Genomic DNA, 16,372 nt, shown 5'->3' with positions numbered 1-16,372 from the left:
TTGCTCCAGTTTTTTGCCGGAACTTATACGACCAACCTCCAAGATCGCGGCGTCTGACAGTGCAATGCTCTGGCTTTTCTGACGTCATTTGTTGTCACTTTGGGACAACTTTGGGTGCATGGGCAGGATGGGACACTAATCCCACTAGTCTGAGATGCTTTCCAGGCACCAGTGTCCTGTAGCGCCCGTGCATCCGGGGCGGCCCCCAAACGGCAACAAATTGAGTCGCAGGAGTTGTCACATCGTCCCATCGGATGTCGCAGTCCTGGCAGTTGGTCATAGAAGTTACGGCGGAGAAGACAAGCATATTTGAGTGTTGCCGTCTTTGCGGCTTTCCGATTCCCGGCTGCCAGGCGTCCTTAGGCTGTCATGCTGGAGGGCGACATAGAGCAGAACGGGCCTTTGCCGCATACAGCTGTGCTGCTCTGCCACCGCCTGGATTGTGGCAGGTGACAGCATGGCCCAAATGGGACATCGTCGGGCAGAAATCAATGGGCCATGAACGAGGAAGTTGTAAACATGCCAGCGGGAGACGCGCGGTTCGGGCACCTTGGCCTTCTATGACTATCTGAAGGGGCAGCTGTTAATTGTTGTTTAGGCAGTGAGGAGTGTGCCACTTCGTAACTCCGAACCTGCTCGCACATGGCCGAGGCGCTGTCATATTTTGTCTCATTGCACATTCCCGAGCAAGTTAGAGCGTCGCACCAGTACGTACGGTGGAGTGATATGTAATGCGGTTTCTAACTGGTTTGTGATTGAATCTAGTAGCTCATGGCTGTGGCTGTGGTCCTCTGTAGGACGAGACATAGATACCAGTCGCGGTTGGCTCGTGCCGAAAATGGGGCATCCTAAATAGACACCCTGTCGTTTCAAACCCGTCGGCGGGTCGAATGACGCGAGAACACGTACGGAGCGACGTCGGGCGTGGATACATTCTCGAATGTCAATGTGGCAGACCTTTACTCCGGATCAAGCTCGAGAAACGAGGCCGCGGGAGGGTGCAGACGCGGCCAAGACGCTGCTGGTACGAGGCCCGAGTAGGGCCAATTCCACATAATGATCAACCAACTAGCCCACCAGACGATCGTAATAGAGTCACTAGGCGCAAGTGGGCAGACGTAATGCGGACACTGTCTCTGGTGTGGCTGGCAAGGCAGATTGGCGCACCACCTCTGGGTGTTGCATGCTCCCGATAGCCACTGAGCTACTAGCACAGCTGGTCTGGAAGAGTAAATGATTTCATTTGAACACAAATGTGCCGGCAAGAGTGGCGGGTTTTGGATAAAAATAATAAAAAAAGGCTCGAGGTACACCTAAGCACTTCTTACGAGCTATGAATGTGAAGGCATGCAAGCCGCTCGTCGGCTTTCTTATTTTATCTGCTGCATACTTCTCGGTGCTGGTCAGCATGCGCGCTCTCCTAGGCGCGCTGACCTTGGACGCTCCGTGTTAATGGCGCGCTGACGGACACGCAGCGCTATGGGGTGAGCGGCCATTGAAACTGATGCTCAGCGGCCAGTGGGGGCCTCGTCGACGCGCGCCAGCCAGTGGGATTGAAGCCGAAAATCCATCAGCTTTACTCCGCTCCTTTAGGATCGGGGAATTCAGGTGCCGTTGGCTAGCTTTTCGCTTGGTTTCATAGCTGGGAGCTGGCTTCACTTGGAGAAAATATTTAAGGTGCCGTTTGGTGCAGCTCGCTCCATGAGACAGTTAATGCTTTCGCATTAGTAAAATAATGAATTAAATAAGATTTCAAGACTTGCTTCTATTTTGGGGTCGACATCCCGAAATGGAAGAACATTCTCGAATCACTTTTAACTCAAATTGAGTCTCACAACCTAAATATTAAAAAAAAAAAAAAAAGTTTTTTTTTTTTCTTGGGAAAAGCTTTATTTTTTTTTACATACTATATATGTCTTGTCCAGGCGCTTAAAATTAAAAAAAAAATTTTTAAGGCAGTTTTGTGTTGTTTTAATGAAGCAAGAAACAGGAATGCCTGCTTTCTTTCCGTGTCCTTACCTCAACCTCCCCGAGTAACTTTCTAACTTGCTATTACAGTTGTGACCTCGTAGTGGACCTTTAGTTAAGAGGTGACCCTGGTCTTAAAATAGATTTCTCTAATTTCTCACCCAATTTATATATAATTCTCACACCAATTTGTTGTGACGACCACGTACATAAGTCAGTTGTTTTCCTATTTGTTATTAAGAAAAACTAAACTTCAGTGCATATGTTTCTGCCCAACTTTCTTACAAGACTTCCATTAAAACCTATGGCACCAAGTATGTCTGTGTGTTCTACAAGCAGTAGAATGTGAATCAAAAACCATTATAGTTGTATAACAACATTTATAAAAAAGTTGACTAAAAATATTTCATCGATAATTAGAAACAAGTATATATATATATATGTTTTTTTTTTTTTTTTTTCTATTAGAAAATCTTGCAGATAATGTTTCCCAAAAATCACAGTTTTATTGCGCTCTCCAGTTTTTGAGGTATCCAACCCCGAAAAAAAAAAGTATTCCGATTCAAGTTTTAGATTCAAAAATATCACAGGCAAAAAGTTTTGTTCCGATGAAAAAGCTAAAAACAGAGCTTATCGAAACCCGCTTGTAAACGACCTGCATATAGAACTTTGCATCGATGTAACTAAATAAAGGTCTACTTTTTTAGTGTAGTATTTAGATCATATATTGCTTTCGACTTATCAAAACAAAATTAAAACGTCAGAATTTTTTTTTTAAATTGGTGTGTTTTTTTTAGTAGACCCTTTCCTAAATTCGATCAAGCAACATTGGTAGTTGCCATTTCTTGTCTTTTGAGACTAGGGCTAGGTGGCACAAGCTAGCACTTGTTACAAAGTGTATAGCCATTAACATCCATCCATCCATTGGGCATAAAGTATGTCGTGCTCGACATTAGACGAGCGGAGTTCACACTGAACACCAACTCAGTTCTCGTATCCAATACATGCTCAGAGTATGTGATCAAACAGTGGCAGTCTTGGATAATTAGCGGAACTGCTGCTATGGTCGTTTTCAGCTCAAGGAAAAAGGAAGTTTTGTCCATCATTCATACGCCGCGCGAAGTAGCTCTTACAAAATTCGCTTGTCGAAGGAAAAAGGGATGCTTTTGGCGTTTGGAGCTTCTATGTCTTGATAAGATAACATACATCTTATCTAAAATGCACCTACATATATCTTAATTTTCTACGTAGAGGGGGAAATTAGTAATGCTGTGTAGGAGCTGGACTACCTTTACTACGGACTCTGAAGAGGGTCTGTTTATCGGCTTTTAGTCCATATCGTAAAATGTTTGCCTTCGCCGACCCTACTGTTGTTGCCTTCCAGACGAATCCGGGCGACGTCGGGTGGGATGTGTTCTCGCTCTTCTACCGCGTCGATGGTCCCATTGCTTCGGTGAGCGACGATTTTGGGAAGACCGAAAGTTATTGGACGCTCTGACGACTCTTGGGGGTGCCTGTCCAGGTGTTCACCCCGTACTCAATGTCGGTGTACCTCCGCCTCTTCAACCACCTGTGGCGTGCCAAGCACATGGAGTACGTGACCACGGCTGCCTGGAAGCAGCAGACCATGAACCGGAAGCTCTGGACCAGGGATGTGCCCGGTAGGTCGGGGGCACGGTGTAAGATGCTCTTTGGGGGAGGACACGCAGGATGGTCAAGGCCGTGACGCGATCGACCTGGTGAAGTTCGATCCGCGTGGGCCCGCTTAGCCCGTGCCGACGGCATCTTCGCCAGCCAAACAACGCGAGACAAAAAAAAAAAGTGTCTCATTGTTATGGCGCTTGAGCGCATGCACTTTCTGCTCGGCACGTCTGCTCTGAGCTCGACAGACGCTGACCCGAACAATGCGCCAGAGATCTTTCCGCTTCAATGGGTTAGTAAAACTGTTCTTGCCGCCATTGAGGCACGAAACTAAAGTCGAAGCTGTGTTTAAGCAACTGGCAAGTTCTACGTGTTGCGGCGCACCCAGAAAACGACTTCAAAAACAAACGTGCCACTCGTAAAGAAGTGTGCGAAATCGTGACAGCCTCTTTCTATCCGCCTATCGAAGGGTCGTCTGGTGGCACAGCTTGCAACCAGCGTGAAAAGAGGACTTTATCTTGTAGCTGCAACACGTGTGGTGTATTAGTAGGGTTCTTCATTTGCGGGTTTTATATTTTTCAAAAATCGGGGGTAAAAGTCGGGTGCTATTTTTTAGGCTGATAATCTGGGAGAAATCGGGTCTTTATGAAGCCATTAGGAAGTCGGGTTTTCTCGGGTCTAATTTATGAAGGGCAAGTACCTGAAATGTGTTATTTACATGAACAAAAGTCAACAAAATATACGATATAGCAATGGTGCTTGATCTTGCAGTATAGTACCGCCTTCTGACTCATCCTGAAGTGAATATATGCAGAGGTAATTTAAATCAGAGAAGTTTGTTACCAGCAAACGAGTGACTGAGGAAGCAGTTCTGAAGCAGATCCAGAATTGTTCTTATTTTCTATAAATTCGGCTGATTTCAAGACCAATACTCAGGGAGAAATCGGGTATAACCCGATTTTCATAAAAACTGTTCGGGGAGCAAATATTGGGTTTTACATAAAAACGAAGAACCCTATGTATTAGCCCTGAGCGGGACCGATTGGAGTGCTGCGATATGTAAAGCTCACATAAACACGCTATGGATTACCCTCGTATCATATGATACACTTTATTTTTCAAGACCGCTTTTAAACCACGCGAGCAAACTGTGAAAAAAACAGGCGATCAGAATGCCAAGTTCAACGCCTGCTCGGCGATCGTCGCAATTGGTTTCTATTTTCTCTGCCTGCCTGTTTCCGACAGGCCAAAAATAAAGAAAACTCGCTCCGGAAATTTTGTTGTCCCAGAGTCTACCTAGTTAGTCACTTGACAAGCCTCTGAAGCCACGACAACGACCGATTCGGTTGTGGTCAGTACGATGACACGAAACTGGGTCATGGGTCCTGTTCCGTAAGTCGTGAAGCCACTGTTGTCGTGCTGCTTGAGTTTAATTTTTGATGAGAAGTACAGCAGAAGAAGCAGGTCACACGCCACCCCAAACTCTGGTTCAAATTAACCAATCAGACATGAAGAGTGAATGATACAACTCAACCCTACATACTACCAACAAAGCGCAGAAGCGGTCACTTGATATTTGGTACTGCGTCAGGAGAGGTTTTTCGGCTATCTCTATACGACACATATTTTCTCAACTGTATTGCTAAACGCGGTGGCGTTGTTGCAATCTTAGCAATCAGGGGAGTTGTCCGTGAACTACTTAGTGACTTTTTAACTGTAACAGATGACTACGAGGTATTGTTATTGAGGGTTAACACAAATATTCTCTCCATTGTATACCGTCTTCCCAATGGTAGTATCCTGAAGTTTTTTAAATGTTTGGAGGAACTGTTTGAGTTTATAAGAATAAATCGATATAGTGTGATTTTGGGCAGTGATTTTAATATCGGCCTGTTAACTGAGAGTTCTTAGAAAAACAGGAACTTTTCATTCAATCAATACACCAACACAAATCACTGAGAGCTCTGAATCCTTAATAGACCTATTTATAACAAACTTCGAATTATCTACTGTAAAGTCTGGAGTAGTAATTTGTGACATCAGTGATCACCTTGCCACATTTGTATGCATTCATAACAGTGTGGCGAAACAAGTACCAAAAAGTGTGCTAGGTTCCAACTCATAACGAGTGACCGTTTAGATACTTTTTACGCTGAATTAAACAACACCGATTAGAGTGAAGTAACTGGTGAAACCAGCCCGAGAAAGCTTTTGATATGTTTCTCGAAAAATATTTCCCCCACAAATCTGTCGGAGGAAAAAAAAAAAAAAAAATCTAGAAAAACCCTGGAATTGCATGAAAAAATTAAAATAAAAAATTGTGAAAAAAAAAAAAATTGTGAAGACTAAACAGATAAACTAAATAATTTTAAATCATATAGAAACAACTTGAATATAAAGATTAAAAATGCTAGGAAGCGCTTTTACTTTAATTTATTTAATACAGGGACTGATCGCACAGGTGTAATGTGGAGAAATTCGGTAATAAATCCTCAGCATTTGACTAATATCATAGAGAAACTGTATGTGAATGGAATGCAGTGATCTGATCGCTCTCGTGCAAATGCTTTCAACACTTTTTTTTTGTCAACTTGGTGGGAAATCTTTGCGACACTAATATCTGTAGATGCATTGCAAATAAAAATGAGAGTACAATCTATCTGAATCCCGTTACTCAGGCAGAAGTAATATCTGTATTTCTCAAAGCAAACAGCAGCAGCAGCTATGACAACAAAGGAATTCAAATTAGGCCAGTTAAGGATGTTATTGAAGTAATTAGCTCTTGCGTAGTTCACACCTTTAACCTTTGTTTAGAGACTGATTTTTCCTCCTTGGATGCAGGTAGCTAAAGTGGCAGTTCTATATAAGAAAGGCAATAAAAACGATTTTGGAAATTGTATACCTATTTCTATCCTTCGTGTTTTCAGAAGGCTTTGCCCTTCGAAGACATATTTGAAAGCATTTTGCACGATCACATTTTAATTGCATCACATGGGTTTCGAAAAAATTGTTCCACAGAGTTAGCTTTTTTTTTTATCAGAAAGAGTTTATACTGGACAACTTTGAAAACAAAAATATCGTCCTTGATATATTTATATAGATTTTATAAAAGCATTTGATTGCCTAAACTACTCTTTCAAAAGCTCAAAACATATGTCATCAGAGGACAGGTAACACTACTAAAAAGCTATTTGAGCCACCGGAAGCAGTATGTCCACATTAGTGGTGATGTGTCAGACGTAAAAGATCCAACTTTGGAGGTGCCTCAAGAAAGTATTAGGGGAGAAGCTCCTTAGGGTCTAGCCTTGTCCAGCGTTTGTGCTCACATCGATTGCCATCGCATCTGTCTTCTTATTAAAAAAAGAAAAAATTGTTTGCGCAGTCGACAGGATTCGAACCTGTGCGGGGGAGACCCCAATGGATTTCTAGTCCATCGCCTTAACCACTCGGCCATGACTGCGGTACGAGTAGGGGGCTCTGAGATGTGGTAGTAACTCAAGAGCTGGGGCGTCATGGATGAAACGTTGCATGTAGCCGCTCAACGTCTATACAGGAGAGGGCGCTGCGGTCAAATGTGTATATAATTGCGTTAAACTTTGCATGCATCGGTTCAATGTTTATAGACGAGAGGGCGCTGCGGTCAAATGCTCAAATGCGTATATAACCACGTTCCACACCACACATTATTTTTCTGACATATATGAAAACGAACGAAAAGCTCGGCATGCTGCGGCTCAGCATCTACGCAGACAGCAAGCTGCTGCGGAGAGGATAAAAAAAAAAAAAAAATAGGCACCATCAGCACTATTTATGAACAAAATCAGTATTATCAGCACCACCAGTGCTTTGCCCCAGTCAACATCATTCACCGCGTGGAGATACGGTCATTTTTTTTTAACCGTTTCTGTCTAATATATATATCAATGATTTAGTAAATATAAGCAAACAAGCAAATTTTTGTATCTATGCTGATGACACCAGTGTGTTCATATCTGCTTGAACGGAGGGTGAGGCACATGAGGAGTGTACTTTTCCGAAAATATATCTTGGGATAGTCATGTTGATTACATCACATCAAAGCTAGGTCGCATGGTAGTTTTAATATACCAGCATTCTTATATTCTTCCACTCAGTGTTAAACTACTTCTGTACCAGTCACTATTTTGTTCTCATCTGCACTGTTGTCATTTGGTTTGGGGAGCAACCATGGGATCGAACCTTGAGAAAATACATCTCTTGCAAAAAAAGGTTCTAAGAATCATTTACAATGTTGGCTATGACTCTCACACAAACTCTTTTTCGCAATCTGAATGTCATGAAAATCTTTGCATTCTACTAAGTTATGCATCAAATATAAAGTAGAATGCAGAGAAAATAGAGACTGTTTCATCTCTCTGGCATCATCGCAGAGAAGAAGCTATATTTATTCAACTCGTAATTCTGAGCCCTGGTTCATTGAAAACTCCCGCTCCAATTATGGTCTTCAGAGAATCTAAATAACCCTCCCGAAGTTACTAAATAGCTTACCCTTAAACCATAGATATAACAGCTCTTTCACCCAAATAATTGCAGCCTTTTTTTTGTGTACTGAGTTATACAGTTACACTAGAGTTGCATTTGTATAGTATTTCCTGTTTTGTTGTCACATGCGGCGATTCATTCCGCGTGGACCATAATGCCGAAATGTTTAAAAGAGCGGACGATAGTTCGACAGATTGCAAAGTATGAGCAGTGATCTCAGCCCATTTTTTAGATGGTATTTCGATTCTGGCCATTCCTAGACCTAAAGGTATGTGGTAATTGTCGACATGGCAATGTTTTTGGAATGTGGATTGTCTCGACTCGATCTGCCAGGCATTGATGGCCGGCAGAAGCAGACCACATACCAATTTTTACTGGAGCCAAAGTACACAATTTTCATGTTATGAATAAGGTTTTATGTACAGTTATTATATGCTGGCCAACCATGCTGCCAATGTGCCACTTGCCTTTCACTGCTCACTTTTTCCTTATTGTTTCTAGCACCGAACATCGTCGTCCTCTTTCGCGTAAGAACAAAATTTTGGCGAGGCTTTTCTTGACTTCAGACAGCCAAACATTAAATAATTTGCCAAACATGGGTTAATTTGGTTTCACATTACTCATTATTTGTGCCACAAGCAACATGCCGCACTGCATTGCGAAAACCTGGCAGTGCGCATACTCAGCAACCTTCCCTTTTTTTTTTTCAGAAAGTTTTTCAGAAAAGCCACATACAGTATTTGCTATAACTGGTAGGTGACACGAGCTACCGCCCCATAATATACCACGGAGCTATCGCGCATCCAACCGTAGTCAATCTTGGTTGGGTACTTGCACCTACTTAGTCAGGATGGGCAGGTAACTTTTGGCCACAACTGTGTGGGATCTGCTAGCTACCAACACAGGTACTGATAGAGTAACCAAAGGGTTATCTCAACAGCGGCAGATATCAAAGGAGACGTCAAACCTAGTACTAGCACGGTCCCCACAACTGGCATCGAGCAAACAGGCCCAGGATCGTGGCTGGCGACAGCGTGACACTTTTAGGACGTCATTGGGTGGAAATTGAGGGACCACTTTTTGGACATGGTAAATGCATCAGTTGAAGACGTGCTCCAGAGTACAATAACAGCTATCGCTCTCCCTTTTTCGCACGCTGTGGCAAAAGTCTGCCACTTTTGTGTCTGAATGACTGGGTGTTGCTTCGCTCGAGCTGAAGGGTGCCTCTGCTGCAGAGTGCCTCCCGGTGCTGCACCAGTGCGACATTCTGCTGGCAGAGATGATGCACTTCATGCAGCAGGTCCAGTACTACATGGTCTTTGAGGTGAGCTCCCTTTCTTCAAAGTCTCGGAATGGACCCTTCCGGAAAATCCCAGGTGACCTAGCGATGGGGGGAACTGCGGGGGCCGTTTAGATATACGCTCGTGCAAGCTCGAACGCTCCGTGTATTCTGGAAGCGTCGCAATTCATTCTCTTTTATTATTAGCTCAGGAAGCACCAGAAATAAGCGAACACAGAAGGAGATAGGAGGTCATTATATTCCCTGTTTTGCATTCTGTTTTCTGCATTCTAAAAAAAAGGAAAAATAAAAAAGATCTTAAATTAACGTTAACTTTGTCTTCGATTTCTGGACAATCTCGTATGCCATACGCCGGAACGTCGCAATGCATCGAACAGATGGGGCCACATATTTCCCGAAATGTCTATTGGGGTCTAAGTGGCTACATAATTAGGAGCATCTCGCTACGGCAAGTTCACAATCAAAGCTCAAAACAACCTTTCTGGACTGTGTCTACTCTAGACTGCAGATTTTCTGGAATATATTTATAAAAAAGATTCGCTACTGTTCTTCGGTCTCATATATTCTAAAAACATCAGTGTATTTTGGCAATTTATTTTGTACAGATGCTAAAAACTGTGATTATCGGTGAAAAAGTTGCCCCTTTGAAAAAACAAGCAGGGCAAAGGCAGTGGTAACACAGAATGTGACGTGTTAGTGTGGAGAAACTGTGTATACATAAGGAGACTAGACGGTGTGCAGTAGCCCTGCGTTGTGCAAGGTAAGCGCATGAGCGCTCCGTGCATGTCTTACTTGGGGTTGCCATCTTCTACGGTTGTAGTGTAAATGCAGCTTTCTCTGAGCCTGGTGGAGTGTGAGACGCAGTAGACGGACTGCGTGTGAAACAAAACAATTGGAACGCGGCAGCGCAGAGCAAAGCCCTGGCACCAGTTCTTGGTGAAAGAGAACCAAACACTCGGAACTCCCTCAAACTGTTGCGGCATGCCAAGGAGTCTGCTTTTCGGTCGTTCTTACTTGTACATTTTCTCTGGGAAAGCCCGGAGTGCGCTTTTTCCCCAGGGCAGGGTGCCGCTGTATATCTGAACGAGTGATCTTTTACTCCAGCTGGGAATAACACAGAGGCACCCGAGGAAGAGGTTCGGCTGGCACTGGTGTCCAGTCAGTGAAGTGACAAGCGCTGCGTCGGCGTTCGGCTGGCAGTCGGCCCATCGACTCCCGTTGTTGGCACCTAACCGGATATGGTTAGGTCCCAACCAAAGCACACATTCCATGTAAAAAAGAAAAAAAGTGAGGAGTATTAATTTAATTTATGATTCGTGTACACTCTTGTAATGCTTTGCACTTATCAGAATGCGGCAGTACTTGCAAACCACGTCGGTGCCGAGACCGGGTCAGGTTCCTTTGCTGTCGATCGAGAAAGACCACAGTTCCCCGAGGGCCAAGAGTTTGGGAAGTTGAGTGCCCGGTTGCAGGTGATAGAGTGTGCCTGGGCGGAGCTGGAGACGCGCGTGGACCAGGCACAGGACCTGGACGAGGTGGTCAAGGCCCACGACGACTTCCTCTCGGCACTCATGACGAGGGCCCTGCTAGACCCCGAGTCTAGGGTGAGTTAGCATCGTGCTCACCGTCGTGTTCGTAATCTGTCAATTTCCTCTCGCACATAGTGCATTCTGTTGCGCCAATTTAAGGACACTGAACTCCCCCGAAGCATTTCTTTTTGAATACTTGGATGAGTCACTTGTGTCGCGAATAAGATCAATGCTTATGCCACGAGACCCCTTTGAGCAATCCCGAAACGTCCTCCTCTTTTGGGGTCGATGTCTCGAAATAGTATCATGTTTTGGAGCTGCTCCTAGCTCAATGTAGATGTTGTGAGAAATTTTTCTTTTGTTTTTGTAGGAAGTCTTTTTTGTTGTGACACACGTGTCACAACACACATGTCACGGCGAGCCTTGTATTGCCTTTCTTCGGAAGGTGTCCTAACTTTGCGTGGCAATCCCACATCCAAAGGAGAACCAACGTGACGTGGCTCCTTCGTTGTACACATCTCGAGGCTTGAGCTGCGTCACTGCCGGTGGTGATTGATGATTATTTCTGACTCGTCTCGGTGGTGATTGACAATTATTTGTGACTTTTCCCTCTGAATTGGGCGGTCCCGCAGTGGGACCTAGCCTGCGGGGCTTTCTTATCCCCTTTGCTGAGCAGCAGCCCCCAATTTCTAGCCATCTCTCGGTAGTTTCCACTATTCCCCTCGACTCTCCGTTGGTCCTCAGTGTAGAGGGGGCACTTAGAGGAGGCCCCAAGCCAAGAGCCCCTGCCAGCGCACGCTCATCGGGTGCCACTCCCCACCGGCTGTGTTGCGTGCAAGCGGGTGCATGACTGAACTGTAATGTCTCGTTAATATGGACACCTCCGTTCCCCCCAGAATGTTTCATAATGTGAGTTGTTCGTAATAATGAGACAAAAATGCATATATTTTCCCAGTTTGTACTTGAAAATGGTGTTCTTATAGTGGGGTATCCATATTAACGAGACACAACTGTGCAATGTTTGGCCGTTTCTTCCGCCTCACCGCAGACTCTACATACGGGTAATTCTACCGTCTGGTTGTAGTGCTGGCGACACACCTGCATTTGTAATACTCCGGCATGTGCGGCAGAAAGGTGGCAAAGAAATAAGTGCGCCGGTCGTCCCTCGGCCGATGAGTGAACGAGAGTTTTCTGCCTAACATAATGCCGACGCTGCACGTGCAATAAAGGCCGACATACAGCCTCATTCTTTTGGTGGGAAGATAATCCTCCTAGCGACCTCTCCCCCGAAACTACGAGGGGAGCCGTGTTGGGTCAGATTGAAAGATGGAGATTATGTAGGAAAGGAGGAAGCTATAAAAAATGGAAAGCGCAAAGTGTATGTTGCCCTTTAAGCCCTTAATAACAATCACCGCCATCGGCAGTGGCATTGCCAGATGCCCGGGGTAAGCGAAGGACACTAAGCAAATGGGGTGTGGCATTGGGACGGTGCAGGACATCCTGTCTGAGCTGCGCTCCATCTTCGACCAAGTGCTGCGCTTCAACGAGGTGCAGGAGAGGCTGCTGACGCAGCTGGAGCAGACGAGGGCCGGCGGTGGGAAGCAGCAGCCCCGCTCCCAGCGCAGCGTCATCTCTGAGGCGCAGGCTGCCGTGCGCGTCATCTCCGACACCTACCAGGTGGGAACCCCTTTGAGGGGCAGCCGGCCGTAGTCCGTCTTCGGTTGAGGTCGAAACTATGGGCTCGAAAATTACATTTGAACAATGTAAGAGAAAAATAAAATAAAGGAAGATACATTGGTGGATCCTTAGGGATTGCGTTAACATGACCCTTGGGAAAGGCCACACACGACCCCCTTTGAAAACTCTGTTTTGGCTTTCTCTTTCGCTTCCTCTATTTTTTGCTGTATCGTTTTGGCTTTGTTCCAAGGTCACTGTTAGTGTTACCCAAAGGGGGACGTGTATGGCGTTTTCCAAGGGTCGTGCTAACGCGTTTCCGAAGGACCCACCAATGGATCTCCCTTTAATGTTTTTCCAGCAAAAAACATTAAAGGAAGGCTGAGGTCTTGCTTCAGCCTATGTTGCACGCAGACCCACGTTGGCTTGCCACTTCTTGCACTGCCACTCCTCCTTCTTGTTCGCCTGAAAGTTCAGACTCGCCCCAGCATCCGCGAGCGCATTGACTCCCGCTTTCTGACGTCGCCTCCTTCACTCCCTTGTCCTTTACCACTCTCCTCCTCTCTACGCAGCGCGCTTCCTTTTCCGCTGTTTTGTATGGAGACAAATGACGTCAGCTTTTCCCTGTAATGTAGGTAATAATGCTAACGCATTAAAAAAACAGCAGTCCCACGTGAACTCACAGTACGGTCACAGCAATAGCTGCAATGCATCGAGGCGAAGTTGTTGAACATCGGCGTTGCGTTCACCCGCCTTGGGGCAGTCACTGGTTACTAGTAACGCGTTACCGGTAACTAGTTACTTTCTTCGGTAACTTTTACCCGTAACGCGTTACTCTTTACTACTTGTGACTGTAACACTGTTACTTTCTTATTGGGTAACTGTAACTGTTTAGGTCGTTACAGTTACTTTTTTTATTGTATAAATTAGAACCCACTGCAGCGGACATGGTGAAATTGCCATCTTGAAGCATTTTTTCCGAAACTCCTAGCTGACAAAAACACAAACAAACAAGGAGCGTGGCCACGTATTAAACAAATAATTGCCTGGTTTCGCCCATGACCGAGAATGGGTGACGGATGAATTAGCACAAAACCGGGAGATAAAGGAAGTGGCGCCCGCGGCGGTAGGGGGGGGGGGGCAATGTCTGTTTCAAGGGCTCTGGCTCACTCTTATCTTGTGGGAACCATCTGCGGGTGTTGGTGGTAGTGTGATATGTCTCCGAGTGTTCCGTCTGGGTTGTGACTGCACCCCTCATGCCAACCCCCCCTCTCCCTTCCCCTTTTTTGGATATGTCTGTGTTTTTGTTTTTAAAACCAGCCGGTCGCCGTTTTCTCTTGCCTATTAATTTTCAAGTTTTATTCATTTTCTTTGGAACCGCTCGAGTAAACACGAAGGCAGGTTCAAGTGTAATTGCCTTTATCGTTGATAGCCTTAAGAAACACCCCGATGGAGGGACATTTTCTTGTGGAACCTATGCAGTGCTGCAGCTGAAGCGGACCGGTCTTCCCCAGTTGGTGTTTCGAACACGGACACCGCCGCGGTGGTCGTCATACGCTTGTAGAGCAGCAGAAGGCCTCACTCCTTTCCCCTTATATTCTTTCGAAGCTGTTTGACCTGCTATGTTTAGGCCTGCTTCTGAGTATATCCCAAAAAGTAATTACGCGACCGTCTGTGTCCTCATTCGTTTCGCAGTGAAAAATAAATGAAAACGTTCACTGATGCGGGCCGATGACAATTTTGAGAAACAGTTGATTCTGAGTTATAACAATTATTGAAAATAAATTATGCACATCAAAATGCTGAAACGCCAAATGACGCAAAAAAGAAGCACCCTTCGGGTTTAAATTTTTCTAATTTCTCAGTTTACCTTTCTTCTCACTATAGTGTAATAAATAAATTAATATTGTTCTGGTTTGTGATTTTTTGTGTCCAAATTTAGTGCTTTAACGAGAAAATAACAGTGTTACGTTTTTTGCAGTAACTGTAACTGAAACACATTACTTTTTGAAGCCGGTAACTGTAACAGAGCTACTTTTTCTCCGTAGCTAACTGTAACACGGTTAGTTTTTACTGGTAACGTGGCCATGACTGCCTTGGGGTCTCGACAGCGTAGTCTCTCGGCTTCGTTCTTATGAGCACGTATCTCGCCGTTCACCCGCGATGAACGACGAGACCGGTCAGTGTTGCCGCCAGTGCGTCTCTCACCGCCTCGCAACAATTGCGACGCGAGCACGCAGCGGCGCACGCATCTGCCGATTCGTGCAGTACCCTTTCGAGCTTTGGCGCGTTTGCCGCCTGGGGCGGCCCGGAGATCCACTAATGATGTCCTAATGCGCAGGCCTCGTCTTCTAAATGGTATTGGGCGGACGAATGCGGCTGAACCCTTTTAATTGGGCTGCTTGCGCCACCTAGCCGAAGCTTTTAATTTTAACAATTAAATTTGGAATTAATTAGAGATAATAAAGTACCTCCTGTTTTGACATCGTAGAAACTGCGGTCATGTAGCACAGTGGTTCTTAAATGGGGTCCGTGAAGGCATTCTAGGGGTTTGCGAAGCCCTGCCTCGTCGGTCAAGCCCAGCAATAAAAGTTGTATTTTTTTCATATTTAGAAGAAACAATTTAATTTTCGGGTGAATTTTCTCATGTATGTCAATGAGACAAGTCTACAATACAGTAGCCCTTAGTTATATCCATTTATTAAATCATTATCATATAATTAACCTCTACCTTTCCCTTCCCCTCACCATGAATAGGGTCCTCTATCACCACCGCTGATTCACAAATGTCCGTGAAACATGTACGATTGAGAATCACTGATCTAGCGGAGGCTGCACGAGAGCCATACGCGTGTGTTCGCTTGTGTGCTTATTATATGCCGATAAAAGCGATTGCTAAGGCTGCGGCATAGCTCTGTGGTAATGCAACCGCTTCGCACGTGGTGGACCCGGTTCGGAATCCCGGAAACGCCACGGCGGCGAGCGATTGTTTTTGAGCATTTGGCGATAACGACGACAGTTGCCCAACGTCCACTTGCAGCAACTGCGACAGCGTCAACTACGACGACTACGGACGCCATTTGCAGCGGTGGGAAGAGCCCCTAACGGCGAGTGCCGTCGAAAGGAACTTGCACCAATACTTTGCATAAAGCCGATTGATGCAGAACACTTTGTGTGTTTGTGTCAACCTGTTTCAATCTGTTTCCCTTGTTTGCAGAAAAAAAACAAAGCAAAGTACGGTAGATGTTTGCATTTAGACAGGATAAGGTCGGTCTGGCTTTGAGGTGTGGTGACACTGAATCACGCCGTAGGTGACAAAATGAGTCGTTGCAGTACATCCGCCATCCCGGGCTCTTTACCGTGCACTATGCAGTAGTGATACGTAACCACACGCCGGTACAATGCTCATCCAGATTGAAACGTGCAGAGGTGGAGATCGGACTCATGATCTCTATAGGTTCTGCAGCTCAAACTTTTGCACCACAAGCTCCAAACTGCAATACCCTTGCACACTCGGCCACTGATCACCCTTGCCGGTTTGACTTGTGGGGTTAGTGCCACTACACATGGTCATGTGGTTGGTTCCACATGGTCACAAGACTGCATGATGTGATATCACGGTGCATGTCATGATGTCATACATTGTCAGTGTCATGCAACACCATGATGTCACCGTGTCACACGATGCATTGTCACGCGACATCATGCAACCTTAATTTAGCGGGATGACTCGCTGGCC

General features: G+C 45.3%; 1 protein-coding gene across 1 annotated transcript in view; it reads left to right on the top strand.

Moving 5' to 3' along the window:
* Nucleotides 1–16,372, top strand: part of LOC8024840 (gamma-tubulin complex component 3) — a 68,308-nt gene that overhangs the window by 47,992 nt on the left and 3,944 nt on the right. The window contains exons 17-21 of the mRNA XM_042293124.1: nucleotides 3,353–3,421; nucleotides 3,491–3,629; nucleotides 9,366–9,454; nucleotides 10,903–11,034; nucleotides 12,454–12,636. Of these exons, the coding sequence (XP_042149058.1) occupies nucleotides 3,353–3,421; nucleotides 3,491–3,629; nucleotides 9,366–9,454; nucleotides 10,903–11,034; nucleotides 12,454–12,636 (612 nt within the window). The remainder of the gene's footprint in view (nucleotides 1–3,352; nucleotides 3,422–3,490; nucleotides 3,630–9,365; nucleotides 9,455–10,902; nucleotides 11,035–12,453; nucleotides 12,637–16,372) is intronic.

The sequence above is a fragment of the Ixodes scapularis genome, unplaced genomic scaffold (assembly GCF_016920785.2).
Source record: "Ixodes scapularis isolate PalLabHiFi unplaced genomic scaffold, ASM1692078v2 PGA_scaffold44__24_contigs__length_19508400, whole genome shotgun sequence".
Lineage (NCBI taxonomy): Eukaryota > Metazoa > Arthropoda > Arachnida > Ixodida > Ixodidae > Ixodes > Ixodes scapularis.
This window is presented reverse-complemented; position numbering and strand designations above follow the sequence as displayed.